Here is a 27039-nt window from a genome sequence, read left to right as displayed (position 1 = left end):
AGAATTCGGTGGAAAAATGGCCAGGGAATAGCTGTCGCTGATTCAAGCCTCATGAAGTGAGCTCCAGGGTGGGCACACCCTCTTCCAGAGCCCAAGGAAGTTCAACTAGCACATCTGTTTGTATCTGAAATCAACTTCTCCAGCGGCAGAACACGTTTTATGGAAAGGAAAACTTACTTGCTCTTTATTTACTGATTTACAAAACATCACAGGCAACAAAGAGCCCCACAGTACAGTCTTGGGAAGAGTGAGGCTGCCTTTGCAATAGTTTTGCTTGGTCTCTCATCCCATGGAGAGCAGCTGGCGTCTTCCATCAACATTACCCACCATCATCAAGGTGAGGCCAGGGGCATGAGAAAGAGAGGGCCCTTGCCTGGTGTGTGTGGGTGGCTTTCTCTGGCCTGGCTGGAAAGGATGGGTGGTCTTATGCATGGGTTCAAATCTAATCCTTCTTTGGAGGCTGTGTCTGTTTTTCAATGGCATGATTCACCCAAAATAATACGTCCCCCATGGCTCACGTCTCACTGTCTTACAGTGTGCAAGCCCAGATTCACATTTGTTCACCAGGAAAAGAACTTTCTCCAGCACTGAGCTTTTAGGCTTAAAGAGAGAAGTGCAAACTCCTTGGGAAGAAAAAAAGGAAACAAAACGACCTGTCAAAATTCCTTTTAGCGCTTCTGACTAGTGTTAACTTCCATGCTCTCAGAGTGCAATAAAAACCCTGCCAGCGCCTGCTGAAAAGATGGTCTGACCTTTTAAAACGAGTACTCCCCCATCCCATATCCATATTAAATAGGTGAACCTTGGGAGCTGTAGAGTTTTCGATTAATAAGTGAAATGAGGTTGAATTTTCAGAAAAAAAAAAAAAAAAGGGTTTCCCTCTAGGCTGCAGGCTAATTTGGGTGTTCTAGATCTACATTGTTAACAGCAGGCAGAAAGCAGGCCCCAGACCCGCGAGCCACTGCAGTTGCCAACTGCCTCGAGTCTAGTTCCCAACTGAGGCGGGCAAGGAGTTAGGAAATGGTAAATTAAAAAGTCTGGGACAAGACTGCCCGTAGCCTGCGGATCCCGGGCCGGCTGTCGGCCCCTGGCGGCCGAAGAAGCCGCAGCGATCCTGGGTCTCCACCGCAGCCGCCCAGCCCGGCGCGCACCAACCGGCGCTGCTGAAAGAAGTTGGAGAGCTCCCAGCTCGCCGGCAGGATTCGGTGGTGGGCGCCGGAGAATCCCTTCCAGTGGCGCAATTAGGAAAGTTTCGGAAAGTAAAGACCCTAGACAGCCAGAGACCTATTCTTTCCTGGAGCACCAGGAGCACCCCGCGCCGCGCTAGCCGGAAGCGACTCGCACAAGGCCATCAGCCTTGCTCTGCCCGGACGCGCCGGGTGCCTTTCAGCTGCCCACCGCCCCAGACCGTGGCCCGAGGTCGCGGAGCACAGAGGGCTCTGCCGTGCTTGCTGTTCTAGACACGAACACCTCCAGGCTGCCTAGGCACTAGGGCTCGAATCCGACAGCCGAGAGGTGGCAAGGGCAGAACCACCAACTCCTGTTCGGACGCCCGGGACCTTCCCATCCAAGCCTGCTCCGCTTTCTCCAAAGGACGCGCGGCACAGCCCATGCGCCCCCGGCACTGCGCGCCACTCCCCTCCCTACAGTGCCCCCAAACTCTTCCCGGGAAGCCCCACAAACACCAGACCGGGCCCCGAAACTCCCAGTCACCCCGACCTCCGCCTCTCCAGCCCCGCACCGTCCTCCTCGCGCGTCTGGGAAGTCAGAAGCAAACCACGAGAAAATGCCCCCATGAGGAGCCTCCCCACACCCGCCCTGTCACTGAAACAAAGCGCAGGGAGGCGGGGGGCGGAGAGTGGGGAGTCGGGAGGGAGATTTAGAAAGAGGACGGGGACCGCGCGGGGAAGGAGCGGGGCGGGGGCCGGGACCCCACCGGGCGCAGCGCAGCCGGTCACTTACATGCCCAGGTCGCTGTAGGTGTTGAAGAACTCCATCTGGTTGCACGCCTGGATCCAGCCCACCACCCAGGTCTCGTGGCGGGGGATGGGGGGCATGACCACGCGGGCCGAGGCTTTGAAGTAGGGGGTCTTGTAGCGCAGGACGATGGGCGAGGTCTCCTCGATGCGCGTGGGACACTGGTCGATGGTGGCGCACACATCGTACACCACGATGTTCTCGCGCCGGATCCGCGCCTTGCAGGTGATGCTTTGGATACAGCCCATCCTGCCGCCCGGCGCCGGCGCGGCGCGGCGCGGGGCAGCGCGGGGGCCCGCGCGGGCAGCCGGGGGCGCCCGTCAGGCCGGCATGGCGCCGCGCCGCTCGCTCGCTCGCGGTCCGGCTCAGCTCGCACCCGGGAGCGGGGAGCAGTCGCCGCCGGGCATTCTCCGGGGAAGCCCCCTGCTCTGGCCGCCGCACCGGGTCCCAGCTGCCCCGACGCCCGCCCACGCCCGCCCCCTCGCTCGGGCAGGGCGCGCGGAGCGTGCGCCCCTAGGAGGCGGCGGGCGCCCTCGCCAGCTCCCGCGCCCAGGCGGAGGGCAGGGAGGGGAGCGGCTCTGCGAGGAGTGCTGCCCACCCCGGGCCGGAGCCCCCCGCCCCTCGCCGGAGAGGAGGAGGAGGAGGAGGAGGAGGCGGCGGCATGGAGCCGGGGGAGGGCGGCGGCGGCGGCGACAGCAGCGCCCGGTTTGTCTGCCTCCGCGGCGGCAGCAGCAGCAGCAACCGCCGCCGCCGCCGCCGCCGCTGCTGCATGAACCTCTGCACCGCGGCTGCCCCCCGTGTGCAGCGCACCCAGCGGCGGGCGAGCGGGCGGCCCGCGCGGCAGGCGGAGGCAACGGCGGCGGCGGCGGCCGGCCCCGCGCTCCCGCCGGCCCCGCCCTGCTGCTGGACTGCGCCTTCGCCCCTCCGGCCGGCAGCCGGAGCCTGCGGGTCGCCGGGGGGCTGCGGCCGGGGCTGGAGAGCCCCACGGGCTGGGGCTGCCCCTGACGTGCTCCGCGGAGGAGACTGGCTGTACGCCATGAGTTTTGTCCCTCTCCGGCTGCCGTCCGGGTGGGGGGGGCAGTGTGTGAGGGTGGGGGTGTTTAAAGGGCCGCCAGCGCCCGGGGTGGGGCCGGCACGTGGGGCCGGGGCGGGGCGCGGGCCCGGCGAGGGGTGGTGAACGCCGCCTCGGAGGGCGCGGCGCTGTCCAGAGTCCGGTGGGAAGCTGAGCGCCCTGCAGGGCCCCTGGGCGCGTGTGGGGCAGCTGAGGGGTTGGGGTTTCTGTGGGCGTGGCCGTCGTCCACCGCACAGTTGGGGACATTAGAGTTAGGCTTGAGCCCCCTCCCCAGTCCCCCAGTGTCCACCCTCGCGGAGGGCTGAAGTGCGGGCTCCGCAAGGGGCAGTGGATGCCGTGGTTTTACTTCTTTCCCACCGCGGTGCTTAGAAAGGGGCACCCGAAGAATCGCTCCGTGCCTCTACACCAGTCTACAGCATGCCTGCGTATGGGTTCAAGTAAGAGTTCGGCTCACCCCAATCTTTTCTTCCCTAGGGGTCGCGCCTTTGAACAAAGCACTCCACAGTAGAGATTCTGGGCGGTGGTAGGCTTACCGTGGACTGCGTCTGGGTGTCCCTGCACCCCGAAGCAGGCTGTGTCCAGCATGACCATCTAGCTGGGTTAAAAGCTTTAGCGGCCCTGCTGAGGCTACCCGAGGCCTGCTGGGTACAAGGGGAGCCTGGGGTCATTATCAGAACCAGGCAGGGTTAAGTAGTATCTGGATACTCATTTGTGATAATCCATCTTCCCTAGAGAAAACCTGGACTCAGGGATCCATTTTGCCTTTGTTTCCCCAGAAGGTGGCACAGTGACTGGCACATAGCAGCGGCCCCAGGTTATCTGAGAACCAATCAATGAACAAAGACCAGCCTGGCTCCAGTTGTCAGTGTGGAAGCTGCCACCACGGATACAGAAGGTTGTGTACAGTGTGACCACTGTCTGGGGTCTGCTATTGTGGTTGGATGTGCCAGACAGGAAAAGTATTTAGCGCGGGCTCTTCCTGAGCATCTTTCTACATTTATATTTTCAAAGCCAATAGCTTCTTTTAATGCACTTTTTCTGTGATCATGGAACCACGGCTGAATCTAGTGCCGCAGTCTGTGATTTTCTGACTAGCAGGCCACAGGAGGCTGCCGGAGTTAGTCTTTAGCTTGGACAGATGTGACGAGCAATTTAAAAATTGGTGGAGATCTAAAAGCACTCTTCATCCTTGTTTTAACTTTTCTGACACCTTGATTCACTTTATAGTTCGCCAAAAGGCAGTTTTTTTTTTCTTTTGAGGACATGGGTCTCTCATCATGCAGCCCAGCCCTCTATCAGCTGGTTCTTTCACTCAGCAAGCACTGATGGTCTGGCAGGAACCAAGCGTCCTGCAAGGCACTAGGGCTTCAAAGTTGAACCAGAGTGTGGAGATGATAAACCTGTTCACAGATTGTCACAGTGAACTGTGACACAGGTTTTGAGACAGGTGTGAATCCAGTGCCAGAGATGGCCAGACGAGAGAGCCATCTACTACAACAGTGACACTTGCATTGGACCGTGAAGAAGTGATCGAGGCTCTCCAAGAAGAGATGGGTGCAGAGGCCAGTGTTGAATGGACGTCTGCGTAGAGGTATCGGGGGACTTGGCATGTTCCAGGGGAGAAAGCTCACACTCAAGACATTTCTCCAGGTGCTGTGTGTGGCCCACGGGCATCAGAATCACTGTCCGACAATCAGATTTTGATGGGACCATGGCTGGATCTTCAATAGATTGGCCTTTCGAGGAAGCTTCCTCTGTATCAATGTGGAGGATAGAGAAGGCAGGATTTCAGGATATTGGGGTGGCAGATGATTTGGCTTTGAACTAGGGTAGTGCTGTGCTGCTGGAGAGGCCTGGCTGTGTTTGGGAGACCTTTAGGAGGTAAAATTGATTGACTCGGTAATGGATTAGATGTCAGGTCAAGGTCTAGGCAGACTGAGTTTTCTGGCTTTGGTGATCAAATACATTTGGTCTGAAGGAGACAGAGCAAAAGCAGGTTGGGGCTGTGGTTGCAATCATGTTAAGCTTGAAGTGTGTGGAAGGTATTTTGGGAAGGAGGCCAGAGTTTGAGCTTTAGTGGTTATCAGGTTCCGACAGATAGACTAAAATAAAATCATTCCATTGAGGAATGTAGGTAGCTGTGTTCATTTGAGCTACTTGTCAGGCTGCAGTTTGGGGGGCAAATATCACCATTGTCAATCTGGTGACACTGGCTAAGCCCCCATAAACAGGGAAGGGCAATGTTAGTCTTCCCAGATCATAGGAAAGTCATGCAAGAGAGAATATTGCTGAGTTTCCAGACTTAAAGACCTTGTCATATGCAGTTGAGTGCCAATGACCCTTGACATTCTCAGAAGCTTCGTTGAGGACCTTGGTGAGTCTTCAAAATCATGAGTGCCATCATGGCATATAATTTGCACCATAAAGTGCAGTAAAATGTAACTGAAAAAATGGAAGGAATCCTTTCCAGCTCTTAATAGTTCTAGAAATATGGGGCTATAGCAATTTCCAAAGCTATTTTTGAAAAGTTTGTCATTAAAATAAACCCCTTACTTTATTACCTTGTATCATTACCTTATCAACTCTATATTTCCCCAACTCTACAAAGAAGAAAAAGCTCATCCTAGCAGGAGAATTACTGTGTAGATGTCAGTAAAAAGAGGAGAGCAAAGCTGTACTAGGTCACAGGTGCCAGGTGTTGGATATAGTCCACCTGCTAGCTAAATAGCTGGGAAGTGCACTCTGGCCTTGTATCAGTCAGGTCAAATTTATGTCTCTGCGAGTCACCTAATGTCCGGGAACTTTGCATCTCTCATGGGAGAGTCACTGTTTGTGAGTACCGAGTCTACAAACACCAGTACTCTACCACACGTAGGTCAGATGACGTCCCCAGAAAAGCAACATGTTTTCTGCTGTTCTGAGTTTCTCTTTGAGTCTCCCTTGCCTCTCGTAGCATCTCACAGCTGCCTGTTTGCATCGTTCATGCTGTTCCACAGTTGTTTGCTCACATTTGTTTCTCCCAATAGGCTGCTCACTCTTCCAGGGACTCTGCCATCATGCCTTGCTGCCCAACCTGGTGCCTGGCACCTAGGAGGTGATCAATAAATGTTTGAATGACTGAAAGTGTTCTTAGAAATCTGAATAAACGTTATTTCATTATTTCCCATAGCTTCCCAGAGCTTCCCTCTGTCTCATTAGCTGTAGCAAGCATGTTTATCCCAATTCTTTCTGCACTGTACTCGGTCCTCCCACACTTTCTTTCCAGCACACCCCCTTTTCTGCTAAGTGGCACCCTTTGCTTTGAGCGCCATACACGATCTCAATAATTATCAGTTCTAGGCACCAAGAAATGGAAAATCGCCAGTGACAAGACCTTAGCACGATTTGACTTTGTGTCCTAAGTTCCCCAGCACAGTGTCTGGCATTCGGGATATCATTCTTCGTGAATAACTTCACTGGAGTTTATTCTTGGAGTGCAAGACAAGTGCTGCTTTGTGCTTCAAGCATTTGATGTTCTTGGGCATGACCACTGAGCTGGAGAGCCCTGCAGCGCAGTCCCCAGGACACTGGCCCCGGCACCTCCTCTACAATCCATTCCCTCAGTGGCCGGTGACCCTGTGTGCTGTCCTTTCAGATGCAGGGCCACCTCTGACTTCATTTTTCCCATTGATTGACTCATTCCTCAATTTGTCAAGTATGTTTCTTAGAAACTCTGGGTCACAAGGCCTATTTTCTAGTTGACCTGGGCAAGAGTTTTCAGAATGTGTAGCACAAACCACCAGAAGTTGTTGAGGAATTGCCTCTGGAGTTGTTAACAATGGAGATGGATTTCAGTCTGACTTGGATAGCACTGGACATAGGCAAGAGATTAAAAGAGCCTTCAAGTCCAGAGAGAGCAGGATTAAAGAAACAACTCCCTTTCAGTTGGGGACTTGCCCTGCCTGCATGTTAAAGTCAAAGTAAGCGATTTCTCTTCTAAGACAGACAAAGCAACTCAATGTGGGGTGACCGAGTGCATTAGCCTAAAATTTACTTGAACTAGAATATGAGAGGAGGAACTCTTGAGAATTCTTGAGAAGGACAATGTCGATTTCACTTGCAATTTGGGGGTTCACAGTTCAGGATCAGGTGGCCTGAATAGTCTGGTGTCTGGTGGAAACTGGTAGTGGTGGAGTGAGTGGGTGTGGAAGGATGGTCACACGGTGAGCAAGGAAACAGAGAAAATGTGCCTAACTCGAGTGAAATAATCAGACCTCTCTTGAGAACTACCCATGAAGGATGTCCCACCACGTCCAGGCTTCAGACACTGTGATTAGATCAAGTGTCCACTCTTTGACCAACCCTCAACACAAGACTTTAAAATTCACCCATCAGCATGAGTTTGGGAGGCCAAGTTCTCTTTGATCCACAATACCTGGCAATGGACTTAGGATGCTTTACAGAGGTCATTCAACTCAAGATGACACAGCTGTTTCAAGTGGCGACTGTTCTTGGCCTTGGATTACGTCAGGCTATTATGGAAACCACAGGAAAGCGTACCTGGTCCCATAGCTGCCCTGTTGAAGGGCCCTCATGCCTGCGTGCCATATTCAAAATTTCTCAGTCCTTATTTGCAGGATTGGACACTCCTTTCTTCCTTTAAATCTGTGATGCTGCCAATCCCAGTTTTCTTCTTTTCTGCCTGCTTTTTCTCCCTCTAAGGGAACTGTCTCTTATGGGTCTCTCCTCCTCTACCTGAACTCCTTCAGGGCATTTACCCAGGCCGGTGGTTTTAAGTATCATTTCTCATGGACGGCTTCAAAGTTTGTTCTGCCAGCTCAGCATTTTTCAACTCAAGGTCAGCACACGCATCCTCCTACTAGCTATTCCTAGTTTCCAGTTTCAGCACTGCCACCCTCTCCGTTTCAGTGAGTTGACATCGCCTTTGTGGGAGCCAGTGTCTCCTCCCAACCCCCCTCTTTCTGGCCCATGGCACCACTGTAGTCCATCCTGAAACTGTGACCCATCTTGGACTCCTCCTGCTCCACTTCTGCCATTCTTGTCTGCCACATTAAGTCAGAGCACATTTTGATCGTGTTTCTCCTCATTAGGGAAACCTTCAGTTTTCTTGTCACTATAAAAGCCACCACAAGTCCCACAGGTTGCTATGTAAGTGCTCCATGAAAGGACCACAACCAACCTGCCTTTCTAGCCTTCTGTCTCTGCTGGGCCTGTCTCTCTGCTCGCTACTTTCCTGGGCCTCAACTCAAGCAGATGACTCACAATCTATTCAATAGGCCTTCATCCTTTCCTCATCTTTGCTCTGATTAAACTGTAACCTCTGACTGCGAGTTCAATCCTACCTTGTCCCATGATGACTGTGATGCAGTGGTGTGTGTCTCATGTATTCCTTAGCTGTGTCTGTGAAGTAATATCTCTTTTAGGGATAAGGGTACAGTGGCAAAGAGAGTAAGGAACTTCCTGAAGGTCAAACTAGTAAGTGATGGGATCAGGTTCACATCTCTGGATGCTCATGAGTTAATGGCTCCGGTGAGCATTTTAGCTCTAAATGATCTTTGCCACCCCTGAAGCCCTGTTCAGGACATGTGGTGGACAGTGAGGTGGGAATGAATAGAATAACAGAATTTTATAACAGGTTTATAGAAAGATCAAAGGAGAAGGAAGAGTCAAGGATAAACTCAAGGTTTTTAGGCCAACAGCTTAAGGAATGATAATGCTGTTGTCAAAGCAAAGAGTGTGAGAAGCAGAGATTGAGGGCTCCAGTGGTCTTGATCTCACAGAACCCAAGTCCTCAACTGAAGATATTCTATCTGAAAGTCACTGATGAGCACATCTTGTTCCACTTGTCATTTTAGAAAACATAGCTTAATGCAATCCCTTCCACAGCTATTTCTCCCTCTTCCTTTCCTATTCTTTCCCATTCCTTCCCAATCCTCTCCTCTCCTCCTGCTGCTTCCTCATTTACTTTCTTCCAGAGAAATCACTGAGCCTTTCTGGGTGCCTGGTATTATGATGGTGCTTGGAGATTTTGAGGCATATAAGACATTACATCCTCTTCTTATTTTGTTCATAGTACTACATTTTTTAAAAATACAATTTGTTTACACATCTCTCTTGTGGATATATTAGCATTGTCGTGAGTTTGTGCATAGCTTTGTGTCCAAAGTTCTAAACACAATGCCTAGCATTTTTTGATGTGTTCAAATGATAATGAGGGGGGAAATGTGGCCTGGTGAGAAGCAAGGGAAGGGGTATTGTAGGTTAAGATAATGCTTTTCAAATTATAATGCACATATAAATTACCTGGAGATCTTGTTAAAATGCTGATTCTGATTCAATAGGTTTGAAGAGGAGCCCAAGAGATTTCACATCTCTAATGAGCCTTTGCTACTCAAAATGTGGTCTAGGAACCAGCAGCATGCATTGGCATTCAAGGTTGAGAAGCTTGATGAAAGGGAGGGTGTGATAGGGAGCAGCAGAGTCTTAGGATTGCCAAGCTTAGCCAGAAAGGGAGGCTGGGACCTGAGCCTACAGATCTCAGTGTCTACACAAGGGGCAAGCGCCGAGCTAGTGCACTGGGAACCAGACACACCTGCATTCTAATCTCAGTTTGGAAAGTCCTAGCTGTACATTTTTTATGTCTGTAGGCCTCATTTCCCTCGTTGATAAATTAAGAACACAATGCCTACTTTATGAGGTTGTCAATCTCCTTGTAATGTCCTACACTTAGTAGGTGTTCAGCAAGAGCAAGTGATGGTACCATCACCATTACATGGGATAGGCAATGTGAAGTCCGGGGTGAAGACGGAAAAACACACAAGCCCCATCTGTGGGAGTTTCCAGAGTGGCCACAAGGTCAGTATGGGTGGAACTCTTGGCTACAGAGTCCTCCATTTTCTGTGTTTTGGACTGGTGCCTGTAAGGAATAAACTGTAAATTAGTTGCACAGTTGGAGCTCCAGGAGGGATTACCACTTGCAGGTCCAGCCAGGTCCACAAACATCCTCAGGTGCTTACTCTATCGGATTTGCTTTGGCTTCATTCACCTTTTTGCCAGACATAGTCTATTGCTTTTTTCTCTTCTGACTTCACCCTTGGGCTTTCCTGCCAAACAGTGACTCATCTTGGGCAAGGTGTGCTTTACCGTGCTTCCTCCTCATGGATCAGATGGTGGGGTTTAGCGTTCAGAGTAGTGCAGCTCAGTAGTGGAGCAGCAGTCCAGGCTGCTGCAGGCAAGCATTTGCTTCTCTTCAGCAGGACTGGCTGCGTGTGCTCCAGCCTCTGTGCCACATGCAAGGTAGAGGCACCCCTTGTCCTCCTCTCCCTCTTCTTTCCTCTCCCACCATCCAGTCCTCATCAGCTAGGGCACTGGCCTCCAAAATAGTGTCCACTGGAGCAGAGGAAGAAAATAATAGAATTTCCATTTTCCATTACTTTTAACTTTTCCTATTAAAATTTCTATTATTATGCACATTTATGGCTGGATATATCAGTGTTGTGGTACCAACAAATGAGGGTACTTCAAAAAGTTCATGGAAAATAGAATTAAAAGATAAAATATTTTGGGACAAAAAATTTTTGAAATCCATTCTTAATGCTTTCATAGTACACATTTTTCACCAACCTTTTGGAGACTTTCAGCAAAGAGACTGCAGTATGTGAAGGGACGAGTTAGGTTCTGGTGGTCCTCACCTCAATGGCGAATTGAATTTTGTCCCCCTAAAAGGTATGTTGAAGTCCTAAGCCCTGGAATCTCAGGATGTGACCTTTGTGGACATAGGGTCTTAGTATATGTAAATAGTTGGGATGAGGTCATCCTGTAGTAGGATGTGTCCTTAAATCAGTATAGCTGGCACTGTTATAAGACAGAACGTCATGTCATGGGAGAGGCAGAGACTGGATGGATATAGCCAAGGAATGCCAAGAATCTATGGCCACCACCAGAAGCGAGAAAGAAGCTAGCACACTCTGACCTCAGAATCAGCCCTGAAGGCATTCTGGTCTGGCTGAAAAGCCCACGAGAGCATTTCAGGCATGGAAAGCAAAATATGTCCTACACGAAGGACCTTGGTGGCTGAGACCCCAGTGGAAAGAAGTGGTCATCAAAAAAGGGGGTACTTTTCTCTGAAGGGAGGAAAGAACTTCCACTTTGCCTATGGCCTTTTCTAAATACTGACATACTTTGTGGATTCAAAAGACTTCCATAGCCTCGGGTGTTCACTGATGTCATACATAAGAGTGTTCATTGTTAAATTAACAACAGGAGTCACTGTGCACTAATTTTTCATGCAGGACCTCTGTCCTCAAAGAGTTACTATAGTATGAGAGTTAACAGTAAAACTTGTTCTCAGAGATTTACTTCATTTTAGTGTATTAAGTGGAGGATATTCTTATGTTGCATAAGTTTTAGTTATGTCTAAGTATCCAACTCCATTGCTTGTTTTCTTAGGTGCTTCCTTAATTAATGATACAACTTGTTCTCAAAGGACTTACTTTTTTTTAATGTATTAAGTGGAGGATATTCTTATGTCCCATAAGTTATAGTTATGTCTGAGAGCTCACAAAAGATGTGTCATTCTTGGGTACTTCTTTAAAGTTAATTAAGTCTCTAAAAAAATTGAAATTAACTTCAAGATGCAACGACTTTGAACATCCCTTATCTTGACTGTTGAGGAACAGGTTTTTTTTGGTGTGCAAATTCTTGAACTCTTTACTTAGTATAGAGTTGGTCTTCTGTGTATAAAGTTAATTGAAAATGGGTCTTAGTGGAGAATGGGGCTGGGAATGGGAGAGGGAGGAGGAGAAGGGGTGGGAGTGTGGGTGGAAGAGCGGGTATAGTCGGAAGCATCACTGTATTCTTAAAGTTGTACTTATGAAATGCATGAGGTTTGTATTCCTTAAATAAAAAGGTTTCTCTGGGGAAAAAAAAAAAAAGAAAGAAGCTAGCAAAGATTTTACCCAGAGTTTCAGAGAGGCTATGCCTTTGCCAACATCTTAACTTTGGACTTCTATCCTCTAGAACAGGGAGTGAATAACTATCCTGTTTAAGTCACCCAGGTTGTGATGCTTGGTGCTGCTCACCCTGGGAATCTAGAACACCACTGGCCACAGCTGAATGCATGCCTGTATGATTATGCTTCACCATACCAAGGCCTGCCAGGAGGCACAGCTACACCCTTTGAGCCTCAGCAGTGCCAGCACAACCCAGATGTGCCCTGAGTCTGACCTAGAGCTTCATTCCTAAGACCCAGTGCCCACTTGAGTCTCTCCCTGGTCCTAGAGTCTTCATTTCTTCCCCAAGATCTACTGGCTGCCCTGGGCCCCACTTCTAAGAGCTGGCTCTACTCTGATTCCCCTGAGCCTCCCAAGTGGTTTCTTTTTCTTTTTTTAAGATTTATTTATTTATTTGAAGGCAAAGTTGTTGCAGAGAAGCAGAGAGAGAGAGAGAGAGAGAGAGAGAGAGAGAGATTTCACGCACTGGTTCACCCCCCAGAGGGCCACAACAGCTGGAGCTATGCTGATCTGAAGCCGGGAGCCAGGAGCTTCTTCCAGGTTTCCCACATGGGTGCGGGGGCCCAAGGACTTGAGCCATTTTCTACTGCTTTCCCAGGCCATAGCAGAGAGCTGGATCGGAAGTGGAGCAGCCGGGAATTGAACTGGCACCCATATGGGATGCAGGCACTGCAGGTGGTGGCTTTACCCATTATGCTACAGCACCAGCCCTCTTGCCCCAACCTATTATTTTTTACACAAAAGTCAAAATGAGTTTTTAAAAATTCAGGTAAGGCTGGCGCTGTGGCTCAATAGGCTAATCCTTCGCCTGTGGCTCCAGAACACCGGGTTCTAGTCCCAGTTGGGGCGCTGGTTCTGTCCCAGTTGCTCCTCTTCCAGTCCATCTCTCTGCTGTGGCCCGGGAGTGCAGTGGAGGATGGCCCAAGTCTTTGGGCCCTGCACCCGCATGGGAGACCAAGAGAAGCACCTGGCTTCTGGCTTCGGATCAGCACCGTGCTCCGGCCGCAGCGGCCATTAGGGGGTGAACCAACGGAAAACGGAAGACCTTTCTCTCTCTCTTTCTCTTTCTCTCTCTCTCTCACTGTCCACTCTGCCTGTCAAAAAAAAAAAAAAATTCAGATAAGATCATGTCATTTATTCTCAAAAAATATTGTAGTGGTTTCCCCTTGCTCTTTGGATCTCATTCTTAGTCCATATCTATGGCAAGATACTCTCTGCTCTGGCTTTTTCTCCTGCCTCGTTTGGCACCATGTCCATCTCATCTATTCTCTTTGCACATTTTCCTTCTTTTGCAACATTGAGTAAGTCTATTAGTCAGATTTCCATTACTACAGGAATACCTAAGAAGTTACTTAGGAAGGAGCAAAGTTTATCTTGCTCATGGTTTTGGAGGCTCACAGTCCAAGATCAAGTGAGCCCCATGGTTCACCATCTGGTGAGGCTGAAAGATGGTACTGGAGAGCCTTGTGGAGGGAGGACCACATGGTGAGTCAGGAAACAGAGACAGCAGCTACACCCAACTCAGACTTTTGACCCTGAGAATGACCTTCCAAGGGTAGTGCTCCCAGTGACCTAAACGGGTCTCACTTGGCCCACTTGCTAAACACAACAATTAGATAAATTTCTACCTGCCCATCACCATCAACACAGGACTCTGGACTTTGAACATCTGCATGAAGTTGGGACCCATATCCTTTTCAAACAATAGCAATGCATCAGACTACTTTCTACCAAGGCCTTTGTGCGTGCTCTTTGTTCTAATAATGTTCTTGCTCCTTTACCCGCTTCTGATTTCCAGTTTCTGACCTACAACTTCTGCCTTCTCCACAGGCAACCCATCTCCTGGAGCTCAGCCTAAATGCCATTCCCTCAGCAATTATTTCAAGCTCCCAGACCCAGCTAGGGTTCACTATTAAGTACTCCTGAAGCCCATTCTGCCTTGTCCTCACAGCATTTATTATATGAGGAATTAATTCATAGTTTCTGAGATTATTTAATCATAATCTCTCTTCCTTGCTAGATCATAAGCTCCAAGAGGATAGGAACCAGATTTATTTTTTTCATCTCTTCACTCCCAGCCCTCAAAACAATGCCTGATACGTAGTATTTTCTCTCAAAATATTTACTGAATAAAAGCATGAGTTTGGGACTTCTCTTAACCTTCCCAGTCCTAGTAGGGATGTCGCTCCATCTTACCATTGGTAGTCCCTCCCTCCCCCAAGGTGGGCTAACGACTCCCTAACTCCACCCTGGTAACTGGACCCTGTGACTTACTCTCACAATGGCCCATATTGCCTACCTTCTCACTGCTCCTGGTTGTGCCCCTGGTCTCCACCTGCCAGGATATACCCTGCACTCCATCTCCAGGGCTCTGGTACTGAAGTCAGGCCTTCCTCATGCTGCAGAGTACCTGTGGGGCTGGTAGCATGCATTTCTTTGAGCACTTGCTTTGGGACCTCCACGTCCATTCCAGGTCTCACTCCCCTGAGCTACCCTACCCCAAGTGCATTGGAGACAATGGGAGGATTTGAGGAGCTCATGAGGAGACCCGGGGCTGACTTGGGAGCACTACCATGAGCTGTGTTTCTTGGAAAATCCAATGTGGGCCTCCATTCAGGCTGAATAAGCACAATACAAGGGTGGAAATCTTTGTGAACATTTGCCATTGGAATATTTTATTAAGCTGGAAACTATTGATTGATGAATAGAGAGCAAGTCCAAATCTCATTATAATAAAGGAAGTAAAACATAGAAAAAGGAAGGAAAAACCTGAGGATCTCTTTCAATGGGGTATTGTGCTTGCTGGAATAGAAACTAATTTTATCTGTATCACTCAATAAGTATCACACACAGTGGAAGCAAAAATAACGTTAGTGTTTACACTTCCTGAGGCAATTTGAGACACCACCCATAATCCTGTAGCAACATGAAACAAGCATTGAGCAGGTTACCCATCACAATTTCATTTCACAACCCCCCATGGAGCTGGGTGGGAAGGCCCTGCTGTTTCCATAAAATGTTCGAATCACAATTGATTTTGTCTCCAATAGATCCACTGCCTGGCACTGGGGACTTTCCCGAACAGTTGTTTCTCCGAGGCTTTGTGCTTTCAGTTACTAGAGGGTGAACCACGTTATTAACCCCCTGGACTTGGCCAGGCAGCCGCAATTCTTTGAGCTTCAGTTTCTTTGTTTGTATTTGTAACTCTGGAAGATTATCTACATGGCTGTCTCCAGATCTCCTGTTTTTGTCCTGGGAAGCCTCTTGAAGAAGTGTGCTTGGGACAGCAGATGAGCATTTGTTGACAAGGGGTTTGAGAACTGCCAGAAAGATACTAGTTGATTCTCCCTTAGAAATGAATATGAACTTGGGGCATGGGAAGAGAACAAAGCAGAGAGGGGAAAAAGTTGGTGGCTTTCCAAACAGGGTAAGAAGATCCCCCATTTTAACAGGGAGATCTGATGTCCAGTTCAAAGTGGTCTGTATTGTGCTTTTATATAAATGACTCACTCCTCTGTGTCTCTAAATCTTTTTTTTTTTTTTTTTTTTTTTTTTTTTTTTTTTTTGACAAGCAGAGTGGACAGTGAGAGAGAGAGAGACAGAGAGAAAGGTCTTCCTTTGCCGTTGGTTCACCTTCCAATGGCCGCCACGGCCGGCGCACCACGCTGATCCGAAGCCAGGAACCAGGTGCTTCTCCTGGTCTCCCATGGGGTGCAGGGCCCAAGTACTTGGGCCATCCTCCACTGCACTCCCTGGCCACAGCAGAGAGCTGGCCTGGAAGAAGGGCAACCGGGACAGAATCCGGCGCCCCGACCGGGACTAGAACCCGGTATGCCGGCACTGCAGGCAGAAGATTAGCCTATTGAGCTGCGGCACCGGCTTGTGTCTCTAAATCTTCAACACAGTCTGACAAATGTCGTGCATGTGTGTGTGTGTGTGTGTGTGTGTGTGTGTGTGTGTTTAGAATACACGCAACAGTTAAGTTGCCCCTCTGGGTCAATTCTAGGGTGAAGACATTGAAACAACAATGAATCAGAATGGAGACCAAGAATTTGGAAGTGACAGGAAGTCACATGGAGTCAGGGGGGAGACTGTGAAGACATTAGTCCCCTGGAATTGACAGAAAGCTTGGAAGGAATGACTTTTCTGGGGACATTGGGGGAGCATTTTAACACACCCAATTCTTTCTCAGGGAGATGGAAGATGGGAGTACACTTGGGTCACAGGCAAAATGAGGAAAATACACGTAATAGAGAAACAGAAATCGCTGTGAACACTTACCATTGGAATAGCTATCTTGATTATTGCTGGAAATTGCCCTGTCCTGATTAGTTTATGTGGTTGTCTTAGGTTGAGAGGAGCCATCAGATGGATAATATATGTGAAATGCTTTTGCAATGTCAACTGTTGTTGTCACTGTTTTAGGGGGCTTACAGCCCTCTCTGCTGTGTCCCCAGACTTTGTGACCTAGTTTTGTATCTGGAAAGCATTACACAAAGGTTATTATTCATTCTTATTGGTTCTTAGAGATCAAGAAACAGCTGATGGGACAACATCTTTCTGAGCATGCTTTGGTAATTGCTAGAATAAATGCAAATCTGAGAAGCTTGGCAGAAGTCTGAAGAGATTGAGCAATTTCCTGCTTTACAAGGAAGAAATTAAAATATGACATTAAACAAATGAAAAAATCAGTGATCAATGGGAAGCAATTCAGATCCTTTTCTAGATGGCAGAGAGTGATGGGACCCAAAAGAGAGGCATATAAAGGAAGTTCTCCAGGTAAGGAGTAGAGGCAAAAGCAAAAGAGATCATCTCTACTTTACCTAAGGTTACAGGGACCTGAAAACAATTAAGCAGATTGTATAAAGGTTAAGTTGTCTGATAAAAATGATAAAATCCAGTGGAAAGCCTGGAGAAATTTGTCGGATAAGTTAAATGCCAGACAAAAATAAAGAGGCTGCTCTTGGGGCATTGGACTGAAGCAGTGATGGCCAGCATCCCTAGAATGGAAGACACCAACTCCATGGAGCTGGCAGGCTGTGTCTGCGAGATTAGATGATCACTAAGATGTGAAATGGGAAAGACTCACTGGGCTGTTGACCTGTCTGGCTGTACCTATCACATTTTCATCCAAACAGACTCTCCTTTCCATTTCATTTGGCCTCTGGGAGGAGAAGGAATGGAGTCAGAGTGCTTGGGTAGAGGTGAAAGCACAGGAACTCTACAGCTAGAAAGCATAGTGCTCAGAAGGGCAGTCAGGGCTGGTGTAGGGTTGGGAGTTTTTCCAGCACTGATTCGTTGTGGACATCATTCAGAAGGCAGGAAGTCCAGGAATGTAGATGTGCCACGTGGACTCTGGTGTCATTGTTTGATTCTGTTATCAAGATAATGCTAACCTCACAGGATAAATTGGAAGTGTTTCCTTTTTGTACTGGTTTGTATTGCTACTATAACAAATGAGCACAAATTTTGTGGCTTACAGTGACAAAGGTCATATTAATTTTTATGTCTTTTAGGTAGCAGTGGGCCACTGTGGTGTGTGCTTGAAGGAGCTGACAGAGTGAGATGCTAGAGAGCAGCCCATGTGGCAGGTGGAACCTGCAGCTCTGCCACTGTCTTCCACCATGATCTTGGGTAAATAATCTGCCCCTTCCAAGCTTCTGGTTCCTCATCAGAAGAATAAGTTTAACCAGATCTCCCTTACTGCCTCAAATAGGCTACCATATTTATCAGTGCTTTGGCATGGTTAGGCTTGGAACACAGGTGAAGTATATGATGTGATTTTAGGTGGAATAATGATATATTTGTTTTTGGAAGACTTCCAGTCCTCTTTGAGGGTCACTGCTTCCTTTTATATGAGTTCCCTCTGTCTACCACAAAACTAGACTGTGTCTCAAGAGATTGTCAACTATTCCATACACAGTGTCTATTGATCAATAATTTGTGAAGGGTTTAGCACATGCCAGACCCTGTGCTCAGCACTGGAGATTTGAAGAAAAATTGGACATCAGTCTTGCCAGGTTGGAATCCACATCCTAAGGAAGAAAGCTATACCTGGACAGGAGGTGAATTCCTATCACAGAAGTCTTAATGCAGTGCTGGGGGAGATGAGAGTTGAGAAGGGGGAGCCCAAGACAGAATGGGAAAGTCTCTCAGAGCCTGGGATAACACCTGCTCCAAGATGTGACAGCTTAGTAAGAGGTCCTCATTGAGAGTCCAGGAGGAGACGGCTTTTGCAGGCAGGGGAATAGCATGAATGAAATGCATGAGCACATGGAGGTACTTGATATATTTAGGGCATGAAAAGAAGGCTGATGACAACAGTCCTGAGCTAAGGGTACCACAGGGACACAACATGACACAGAACAGGTTACTGGAGGACAGGTTCATGAAAGAATCTTAGGGTATATTGGAAAACAGATGGAGTATGAACACAGGATAGGTTTCCTGGATAAATCCTACTTGGCCATGATGGATTATCCTCTTTACATATTATTAGGTTGAATTTGCTAAAGGTTAGTAATGACATTTTGTGGTTATGTTCTGTAGGTTTCTTTATTGTAATGTCATTGTTTGATTCTGTTATCAAGATAATGCTAACCTCACAGGATAAATTGGAAGTGTTTCCTTTTTGTACTGGTTTGTATTGCTACTGTAACAAATGAGCACAAATTTTGTGGCTTACAGTGACAAAAATGTATTATCTTACAGTTCGTGAGGTCACAAGTCCAAATTGAATATTACTGGGCTAAAATCAAGGTCTTGACAAGGCTTGATTTCTTCTGAAGGCTCTAGAAGTGAATCTGTTATCTTGTTTTTGTTAGTGCTTTCAGACTGCCCCAGTTCCTTCACTCCTGGCCACTTCTTCCATCTTCAAAGCTAGCAGTATAGCATCTCCCAGTATCTCATTCATTCTCACTCCCACGTCCTACTCTTTCATTTCACTTGTGACTACCCAAGGCCCACTCAGAAAATGCCGAATCAGCTCCCATTTCATGATCCTTAACTTAATCACACGTAAAGTCCTTTTTTCCCATGTAAGATAAGACATTCGTAAGGCTGAGGGATTATAGGATGTGGGCATTTGTGAATGATCATTATTCTGCCTGCCACACTCTTCACTCTTCTGAGAAGAGTTTGTGTAGGATTGGGAGGTAGTATTTCTTCCTTAAAATTTTGATAAAATTTGCTGATGAGGTCATTTGAGCCTGGAGTTTTTCTTTATGGAAAGATTTGTGGTTACAAATGCAATTTCTTAGGCCAGTGCCGTGGCTCACTTGGCTAATCCTCCACCTGCGGCGCCGGTACCCCGGGTTCTAGTCCTGGTTGCTCCTCTTCCAGTCCAGCTCTCTGCTGTGGCCCAGGAAGGCAGTGGAGGATGGCCCAAGTGCTTGGGCCCTGCATCCGCATGGGAGACCAGGAGGAAGCACCTAGCTCCTGGCTTCAGATCGGCGCAGCATGCTGGCTGTAGCGGTCACTTGGGTAGTGAACCAACAGAAAAAGGCAGACCTTTCTCTCTGTCTCTCTCTCACTGTCTAACTCTGCTTGTTTTAAAAAAAAACAAATACAATTTCTTTAATAGGAAGAAGACTGCATGCAAGATTATCTACTGCCTTTTGAGAGAGATTTGGTAGTTTATGCCTTTTGTGCCATTTCATTGAAGGTGCTGAATTTATTGGTGTAAAGTTATTGAAAATATTCCGCTATCCTTTAGATATATGGAATCTTCTGTGATATATATTCTATCATTTGTAATACTCATTATTTGTGTCTTTCTTTTTTATGCTTGTGATCAATGTGTGTAGAAGTTTATATATTTTATTAGTATTCTCAAAGAATCAAGTTTTGGTTTTATTAATTTTCTCACTTGATTTCTTTGTTTTTGTTTATTTATACGACTCAGTGTTACTTCCTTTCTTCTTCTTACCCTAGGTTTAATTTACTCTTTTTCTAGTTTCTTAAGATGAGAGCTTAGGTCCCTGATTTGAGCCTTGCCTTTCTCTTTCTCTCTTTCTCTCTCCCTTTCTTTCTCTCTTTCTTTCTTTCTCTCTTTTCTCTTTCTTTCTTTTCAGGCAGAGCTGGCAGTGAGAGAGAGAGACAGAGAGAAAGGTCTTCCTTTTCCATTGGTTCACACCCCAATGGCCACTGCGACTGGCACGCTGTGGCCGGCGCACCGCGCTGATCCGAAGCCAGGAGCCAGGTGCTTCCTCCTGGTCTCCCATGCGGGTGCAGGGTCCAAGGATTTGGGCCATCCTCCACTGCCTTCCCGGGCCACAGCAGAGAGCTGGACTGGAAGAGGAGCAACCGGGACAGAATTTGGCACCCCGACTGGGACTAGAACCCGGTGTGCCGGCGCCGCAGGCGGAGGATTAGCCTATGGAGCTGCAACTCCGGCTGGCTTTTCTTTTCCTTCCTTCCTTCCTTCTTTCCTTCCTTCCTTCCTTCCTTCCTTCCTTCCTTCCTTCCTTCCTTAACTTTTATTTAGTGGATATAAATTTCCAAAGTACAGTTTATGGATTACAATGGCTCCCCCCCATAACTTCCCTCCCACCTGCAACCCTCCCATCTCCCGTTCCCTCTCCCATTCTATTCACATCAAGAGTCATTTTTGATTATTTTTATATACAGAAGATCAATTTAGTATATATTAAGTAAAGATTTCATCAGTTTGCCCCCACACAGAACACAAAGTGTGAACTACTGTTTGAGCACTAATCATATCATTAATTCACATTGAACTACACATTAAGGGCAGAGATCCTACGTAGGGAGTAAGTGCACAGTGATTCCTGTTGTTGACTTAACAAATTGACACTCTTGTTTAAGGCATCAGCAATCTCCCCAGGCTCTAGTCATAAGTTACCAAGGCCATGGAAGCCCCCTGAGCTTGCCAGCTTTGATTGAGATCCCAGTGGAAAGAACGGGCCAGCAAAGAAGGAGGTACCTTTTTCTGAAGGGAGGAGAGAACTTCCACTTTGACTATGGCCTTGTTGAAATAAGATCAAAGTCTGCTTTTCTTTATTTCTAACATAAATGCCTTCATACTATACATTTTCCTCTAAGCCTTGTTTTTCACTGCATTTTATGATCTTTGAAATGTTGTGTCTTTGTGTTAGTGCAGTTCAAAATGCTTTATATTATCTCTTACGACCTCTTCTTTGACACACAGTTTATTTGTAGGTATGTTGTTCTAACTCTAGGTATCTGGGGAGTTCTTGGTTGCTGATTTTTTGCTTTTGGTGTTTTAAAAATGTTACTCCAGGGGCAGGTATTGTGGTACAGCAGGTGGAAAATGTAATTATACTTTGCATTGTTTCCTAAGAGAGGTCTCATGTCATTGTTGTCTTTGTTCCTTATATATGCTTTTTTTAAATATCGAACTTTTAAAAAGATTTTTGCTTTATCATGGATTTCAAACAATATGATTATGATGTTTCTTTATATACTTTCTATAATGTTTCTTTTTTAAAAAACTTTGTGTTCTTACAGTTTTTATCAAACCTGAGAACAGTTTTCTTGAAACTTTTTTTTTGTATCCTCCTCCCTGTATCATCCCTTCCGTTTTAGGGTCCCCAGTTACACAGGGGACAGACTGCTTAAAATGATTCCACAGATCATTGTAGTGCTTGGTTCAAGTTAGAGTTACAGAGACACAGAGGCAGAGGGAGAGCAGTCTTCCAACCGCTGGTTCACTCCCCAGATAACTGCAAGCAGCAGGTCTCCCATGTGGGTGCAGGGACCCAAGGACTTGGGCCATCCTCTGCTGCTTTCCCAGGCACATTAACAGGGAGCTGGATCAGAAGTAGAGCATCCAGGATTCGAACTGGCACCTATATGGGATGCTGGCGCTGCTGGTGGGATCTTAACCCATTGTGCCACAGCACTGGCCCCTATAAAGGCCTTCATGTCTCTCTTTATCATGCTCATGATTTCTGCTAACTCCTGAGATTACATAGTTACTTAACATAGTTATTTTAATGTCCTTGCTCAATAATTCTGTCATTTTAAAAAAAGGTTTATTTACTTATTTATTTATTTGAGAGGTAGAGCTACAGAGAGAAGGTGAGACACGGAGAAAGGTCTTCCACCTACTGTTTACTCCCCAGATGGTTGCAATGGCTGAAGCTGGGCTGATCCAAAGCCAGGAGCCAGGAGCTTCTTCTGGGTCTCCCATGTGGGTGCAGGGGCCCAAGCACTTGGGCCATCCTCCACTGCTTTCCCAGATTAAGGTTAGATTTCTTAAGGGGTCTGAATTTCAAAGTGCTATAGGACTCCAAAACTGGGTCCACTCACCCTGCCTGCAGCAAGTCAATAACGCACTGGAGAAGAAAATACCCTCCACTGGTAGGAGAAAATAGTTTATTTGCAATGCATAGAGTCAGGCAGCTGATGCTCAATTCCAGGACTCCCCCGAGGAATTCAGGGCAGAGAACCTCATCCATCAAAGTAGGGCTTGAGCAAGCATGAGCAGCTCATGTGTGGGCCTATGGTTGGTTCATGGAGCCCATGGTCTTTCTTGGATTGGCAACAGGAGGCTGTGTTCTTCTAAAGATGCTGTGATGGCATGGTGGGCCTGTCTGGGGTCTACAGGTAGTTTGGCTGTTACTTTGATCAGGGCTTGAACTTCCTGGAGAAAATCTCAAAATAGACTCTCGTGGTGGTGGGATTCAGCCATGGAGTCAGAAATTGAATTCTGAATCTTGCAGTCCGGAGTCCTGCAGGGCCAGCCTGAGCCTGAATTTAGTGAGTTAGTGTTTGGTAGAGAGTTGACTTGCATTTACACACAATGAAGACTGGGGAACTGCAAGCTAAGGGAGAGAGGCTGGAGCCTGATAAAGTCTGCATTGAAGGCATTAGGAATGGGACTTGGTTTCAAGAGGCGCCTCCGATCCAAAAGAATAATACCATGGTCACCAAAACCCGGAGTGTGGAAACCCAGAGTACATCAGAAGCAGGACACTAATCCCAATATGCCTCAGTCCTGTACAGTCAGATGCCTTGGGACTGTAGCTTGTGTCACCTCCTGCTGAAAGCTTTACTAGAGGGGCCAGCACTGTGGCTTAGTGGGTTAAGCCACCATCTGTGGTGCCAGCATCCTATATGGGCTGGCGGTTCGATTCCTGGCTGTTCCACTTCCTACCCAGCTCCCTGCCAATGTGCCTGGGAAAGCAGCAGAGGATGACCCAAGTCCTTGGGCCCTTGCACTCATATGGGAGATTTAGAGGAAGCTTCTGGCTGCTGGCTTTGGATTGACCCAACTCCTGCTGTTGCGACCATTTTGGAAGTGAACCAGTGGATGGAAAAACTCTCTCTCTTCTGCTTTCTCTGTCTGTAACTATACCTCTCAAATAAATCTTTAAAAAAAGAAAGCCCTACTAGAATAAGGCAGGGGAGCCCCTGGTCACCACTGGATGCTGAGGCACTGACTTACCTTTGGGTCTAGTGACTCCACCTGCTCCTGGTCCCATGGCCATAGTGGATTGGCATGGTTTCCTTGAAGAACATTTCTGCCCACATTTCCAGGGAAACAGGCCTGAGCCCCATGGGGTCTCCTAGCACCCCAACATTAAACTCAAGGCTGAGAAATGAAGCCATCCTCCCCAGGCCTCCCTCCTGCCCTTCAGGGGTTATGCTAATCTCTGCAGTGGCAGAGTTAGGATAACTGGCTTTCTTTCCTTGTAGTCATTCAGCTTTTCTAAGAGGGAGGGACTCCCTTGAGATAAGAAATAGGGTCAGGCAGCTCCTTGTGCCACGGGGGACCTGGCAACCTGCAGGGCTGAGCATCACTGATGACTGCTCTCTGAGAAAAGAGACTGAATTGGAGTTATCAGGAGACTGAATCTCCTCCAGGCCTAGAATCCTCATTTCAAAGAAGATGACCAAATGGCCCAGCACATCTTTTCCTTGCATCTCTTCGGAATTCAGTATCATTTCTCTTCTGGCTTCTTTTTCTTGAAGGAGAGTCCACAGGAAACAGTGCCAAGGAGGTACAGTCAGAATGCGCCTCCCTGAGTGACGGTGGAGGCTTCTTTGTCAGGGCAAGCTATGGGTCTTCTGTCACGATGACCTATTATTGTAGTAATGCAGACACCAAGTGTCGTTTCGATGTACATTACATAGCCCGCTCTGTTGGCTGCAGGGTACAGCACAGCTTTGTCCAATACTTCTGTTGAATCAGCTGCAAAGCCCCGTACAGGTCAGGACACAAAATAGGTGTCCAGTAAATGCTCAGTGAATGAACAAACTATGAGAGTTCCGTTGTGTTCATGGACTTGGAATGGCCACATTTGTTGTGCTTGTCCTAGGTGAACGGCATCAACCACATGGCACAGTAAAGCTGCAAACAAAACTTCACCTGCCACAGGGAGTCTTCCAGCCTGGGGCAAGAACAAAGTGCCGAGTTGTAATGCCTACCAAAACAGGGACTCACAAGTTCCAGGAGAAAGAGCTCACTTAGTGTTGACTTCTTCCTCAAACAGGAACCTGTGGAAGCAATATTTGTCTGTTTTCTAATAAGCATGTTCAGAAACCTTTCCTACGATTGGGGAATTTTCTGCATTGTGAAACTCACCTCCCCTGGGGAAAGCCACACACTTGCTTTCCCACCTTCCTTGCAGCTAAGGCATATTCACAGTTTCAAATTCTGCCAATCGCAAACACCCATGGGAGACTTTGGAAGGAAAATAGCAGAGTCAGAAAAGAAGGGCTGTAACTCTTTTTTTTTTTTTTTTCATGAGGGTGACTGTGGGGGCATGGGCTTCTGGGCTTGTAGGACCCAGTGCCAGGGGTGGGGGTTTTTGCTGGAGCCCAGCCACAGAGTGGTCTGAGTGTTGTCCCAGGTCATACAAGCTCCAAGCCTGGCCTCCTGGCCCTTCTGGAAATTTTTCTCAGCATATTTTAGTAGATTCTTTTTCTGCTTAAGGTAACCAAATGGGGGTTCTCCTATGTATAACTCCAAACCTGACTTTCCCACTTATGTGACTTTGTAAAATGAACTCGTTTGCTCTGAGATTCAAGGTATAGCCTCTGAAGAGTTGCTAAGTCAGGATGAACAAGCAAGCCTCAAACTTGCTGGAAGGGATGAGTAGAAATCTTACTCTGATTCTTTTGCAGAAAAAAGGGAATTTCATTCACACACTGGGAAATCACGGCAAACCTACCTCACTGTGTTGAAATGGGACGAATGCAAACGAAGGCATTGGGTGCTGTGTGTCTGGTCCTGGGTTCCTGCCTCCCTTCAGTCACAGTATTGATCCGGGCTCTGGAGGACTTCAGTGAGTCTCTGAGTTGGTGATTGCTAGCGGGCCTAGTGCATGTACTTGTAATGTGTTGGTCTTTCTCCATGTTCATTTGGGTTTTTATTGTTTACAAACTTCTTTTTGTATCAAGAGAAAAATAGCCAACGCATGTTTGACAGAAGGTTCTGCCCCAGGCAAAAGGATCAGAAATATAAGTTTGGTGGTGGTGGTGGTGGGGCTCTTCTTGAAGTGAGGGTTGTAAAACATTTTTTTCTTTTTGTGTTCTTCTCCTATCCTAGTTTGGATCTTTGATCCTTGAAACTTGACTCCTACCTTACCCTCTTCTCCATTCTCCCGTCCACAAAAGGAAGCCCATAACACCCACACATAAAGGTTTAATTCTTGGGGTCTCTCCACAACTCTAAAAGGATTCATGAAAAAATCCTGAAGAAAATAGGGAGCCCCCATCCCTTGTTCCCAACTTCCTGGGTCAAGACCATTTCTTGACATGATTCACGCCAAAAAACTTAAAGACACTGATGTATGTGGATGGATCAAACCTACTCAATCTGTATCCTAAAGAAGAGAAGCTATTGTGTAGAAAGTGGGGCTTGGGGGACTGGTACCGTGGTGTAGCTGGTAAAACTGCCGCCTGCAGTGCAGTCATCTGGTTTGAGTCCCAGCTACTCCACTTCCGATCCAGGTCTCTGCTATGGCCTGGGAAAACAATAGAAGATGGCCCAAGTTCTTGGGCCCCTGCACCCTTGTGGGAGACCTGGAAGAAGCTCCTGGATCCTAGTTTCGGATCAGCTGAGCTCTGGCCACTGCAGCTGTTTAGGGAGTGAACCACCAGATGGAAGGTCTTTCTTTCTCTGTCTATCTGTCTCTCTCTCTCTGCCTCTGCCTCTCTGTAACTCTGCCTTTCACATAAATAAATAAATCTTTTAAAAAAAGAAAGAAAGTGGGGTTTGGAGAGCAAGAAGGGAGCTGTGGATAGACATCCAAGTCACTCAGGAACTTTTTTGCAGTCGCAAGAAACTTACATCAATATGGCCACAAGATTGTTCGATAGGAGACCAGTGAATGTAACTCCATGTTTACTGCTGGAAACCAAAGCTTTGTATGAAATCTTGAATTTATGGGAAGCAGTGTGGGAGGGGTAAGCGGTGTCTGTTCTTTCTCTGACCCCTTCCCCTCATTTCTGAACAACAGGAGACTAAGCCCCTGGGTTTGGGTGACCCCATCACTGGGGCGGGTTTATTGGAAGGCTGATCTTTGCTGTGCAGCATACTTCCTTTCCCATTTTCTGATTGCTCTGTAACACCTATGCTGACTCTCTCTGACTCTCTGCTTTCCCTGGGAAAAGACAATGAATAAATCAAAAAATAAAATAAAAGCTTCCATGCGGTTAATGCTGGAACAAGTCATGCTAGTTTGCTCCTCTGCCTGCATCATGGTTCCAGTGAGCACACATGGATCCCCAAGCCAGTGTGCAGTCATCCCAGGCCTTTCCTCCCTCTCAGTCCCAAACTTCCAGAACGTGAGCTCCGTACTACTGCAGAAGTCCTTGTCCTCTCCATCCCCCAGCTACTGACCCTGCCAAATCCACAGTGCCAGTTCTCTGCCTCCAGCCCCTGCACGGTTCAGGCCGTCTCCCATGCCACCAAATTTCACCAGGTCTCTGTCCTTTCTGGGCTGAAATCCTTCAGGGTCACACTCTGGTCCAAGTTCCTATGAGATC

The 27039-nt window shown here is 47.6% G+C and overlaps 1 protein-coding gene and 1 long non-coding RNA gene across 3 annotated transcripts in view; one reads left to right on the top strand and one right to left on the bottom strand.

The window, feature by feature from the left end:
- Positions 1-2296, bottom strand: part of FAM78B (family with sequence similarity 78 member B) — a 99590-nt gene extending 97294 nt beyond the window's left edge. The window contains exon 1 of the mRNA XM_002715822.5: positions 1963-2296. Within this exon, the coding sequence (XP_002715868.1) occupies positions 1963-2225 (263 nt within the window). The 5' untranslated portion in view covers positions 2226-2296. The remainder of the gene's footprint in view (positions 1-1962) is intronic.
- LOC127493725 (uncharacterized) lies at positions 1882-26694 on the top strand. 2 transcript variants are annotated; one of them, XR_011390326.1, is made up of 4 exons: positions 1882-2031; positions 3826-3944; positions 17577-17694; positions 25174-26694. It is a non-coding gene; the product is annotated as an uncharacterized lncRNA (long non-coding RNA). The 2 variants fall into 2 exon arrangements; XR_011390327.1 differs by lacking the exon at positions 1882-2031 and adding an exon at positions 3168-3486.
- Positions 26695-27039: the final 345 nt, after the last annotated feature.

This window comes from Oryctolagus cuniculus, chromosome 7 (assembly GCF_964237555.1).
Source record: "Oryctolagus cuniculus chromosome 7, mOryCun1.1, whole genome shotgun sequence".
NCBI classification, from domain to species: domain Eukaryota; kingdom Metazoa; phylum Chordata; class Mammalia; order Lagomorpha; family Leporidae; genus Oryctolagus; species Oryctolagus cuniculus.
Note: the sequence above shows the minus strand (reverse complement) of the source record. Positions and strands in the feature narration are given on the sequence as shown.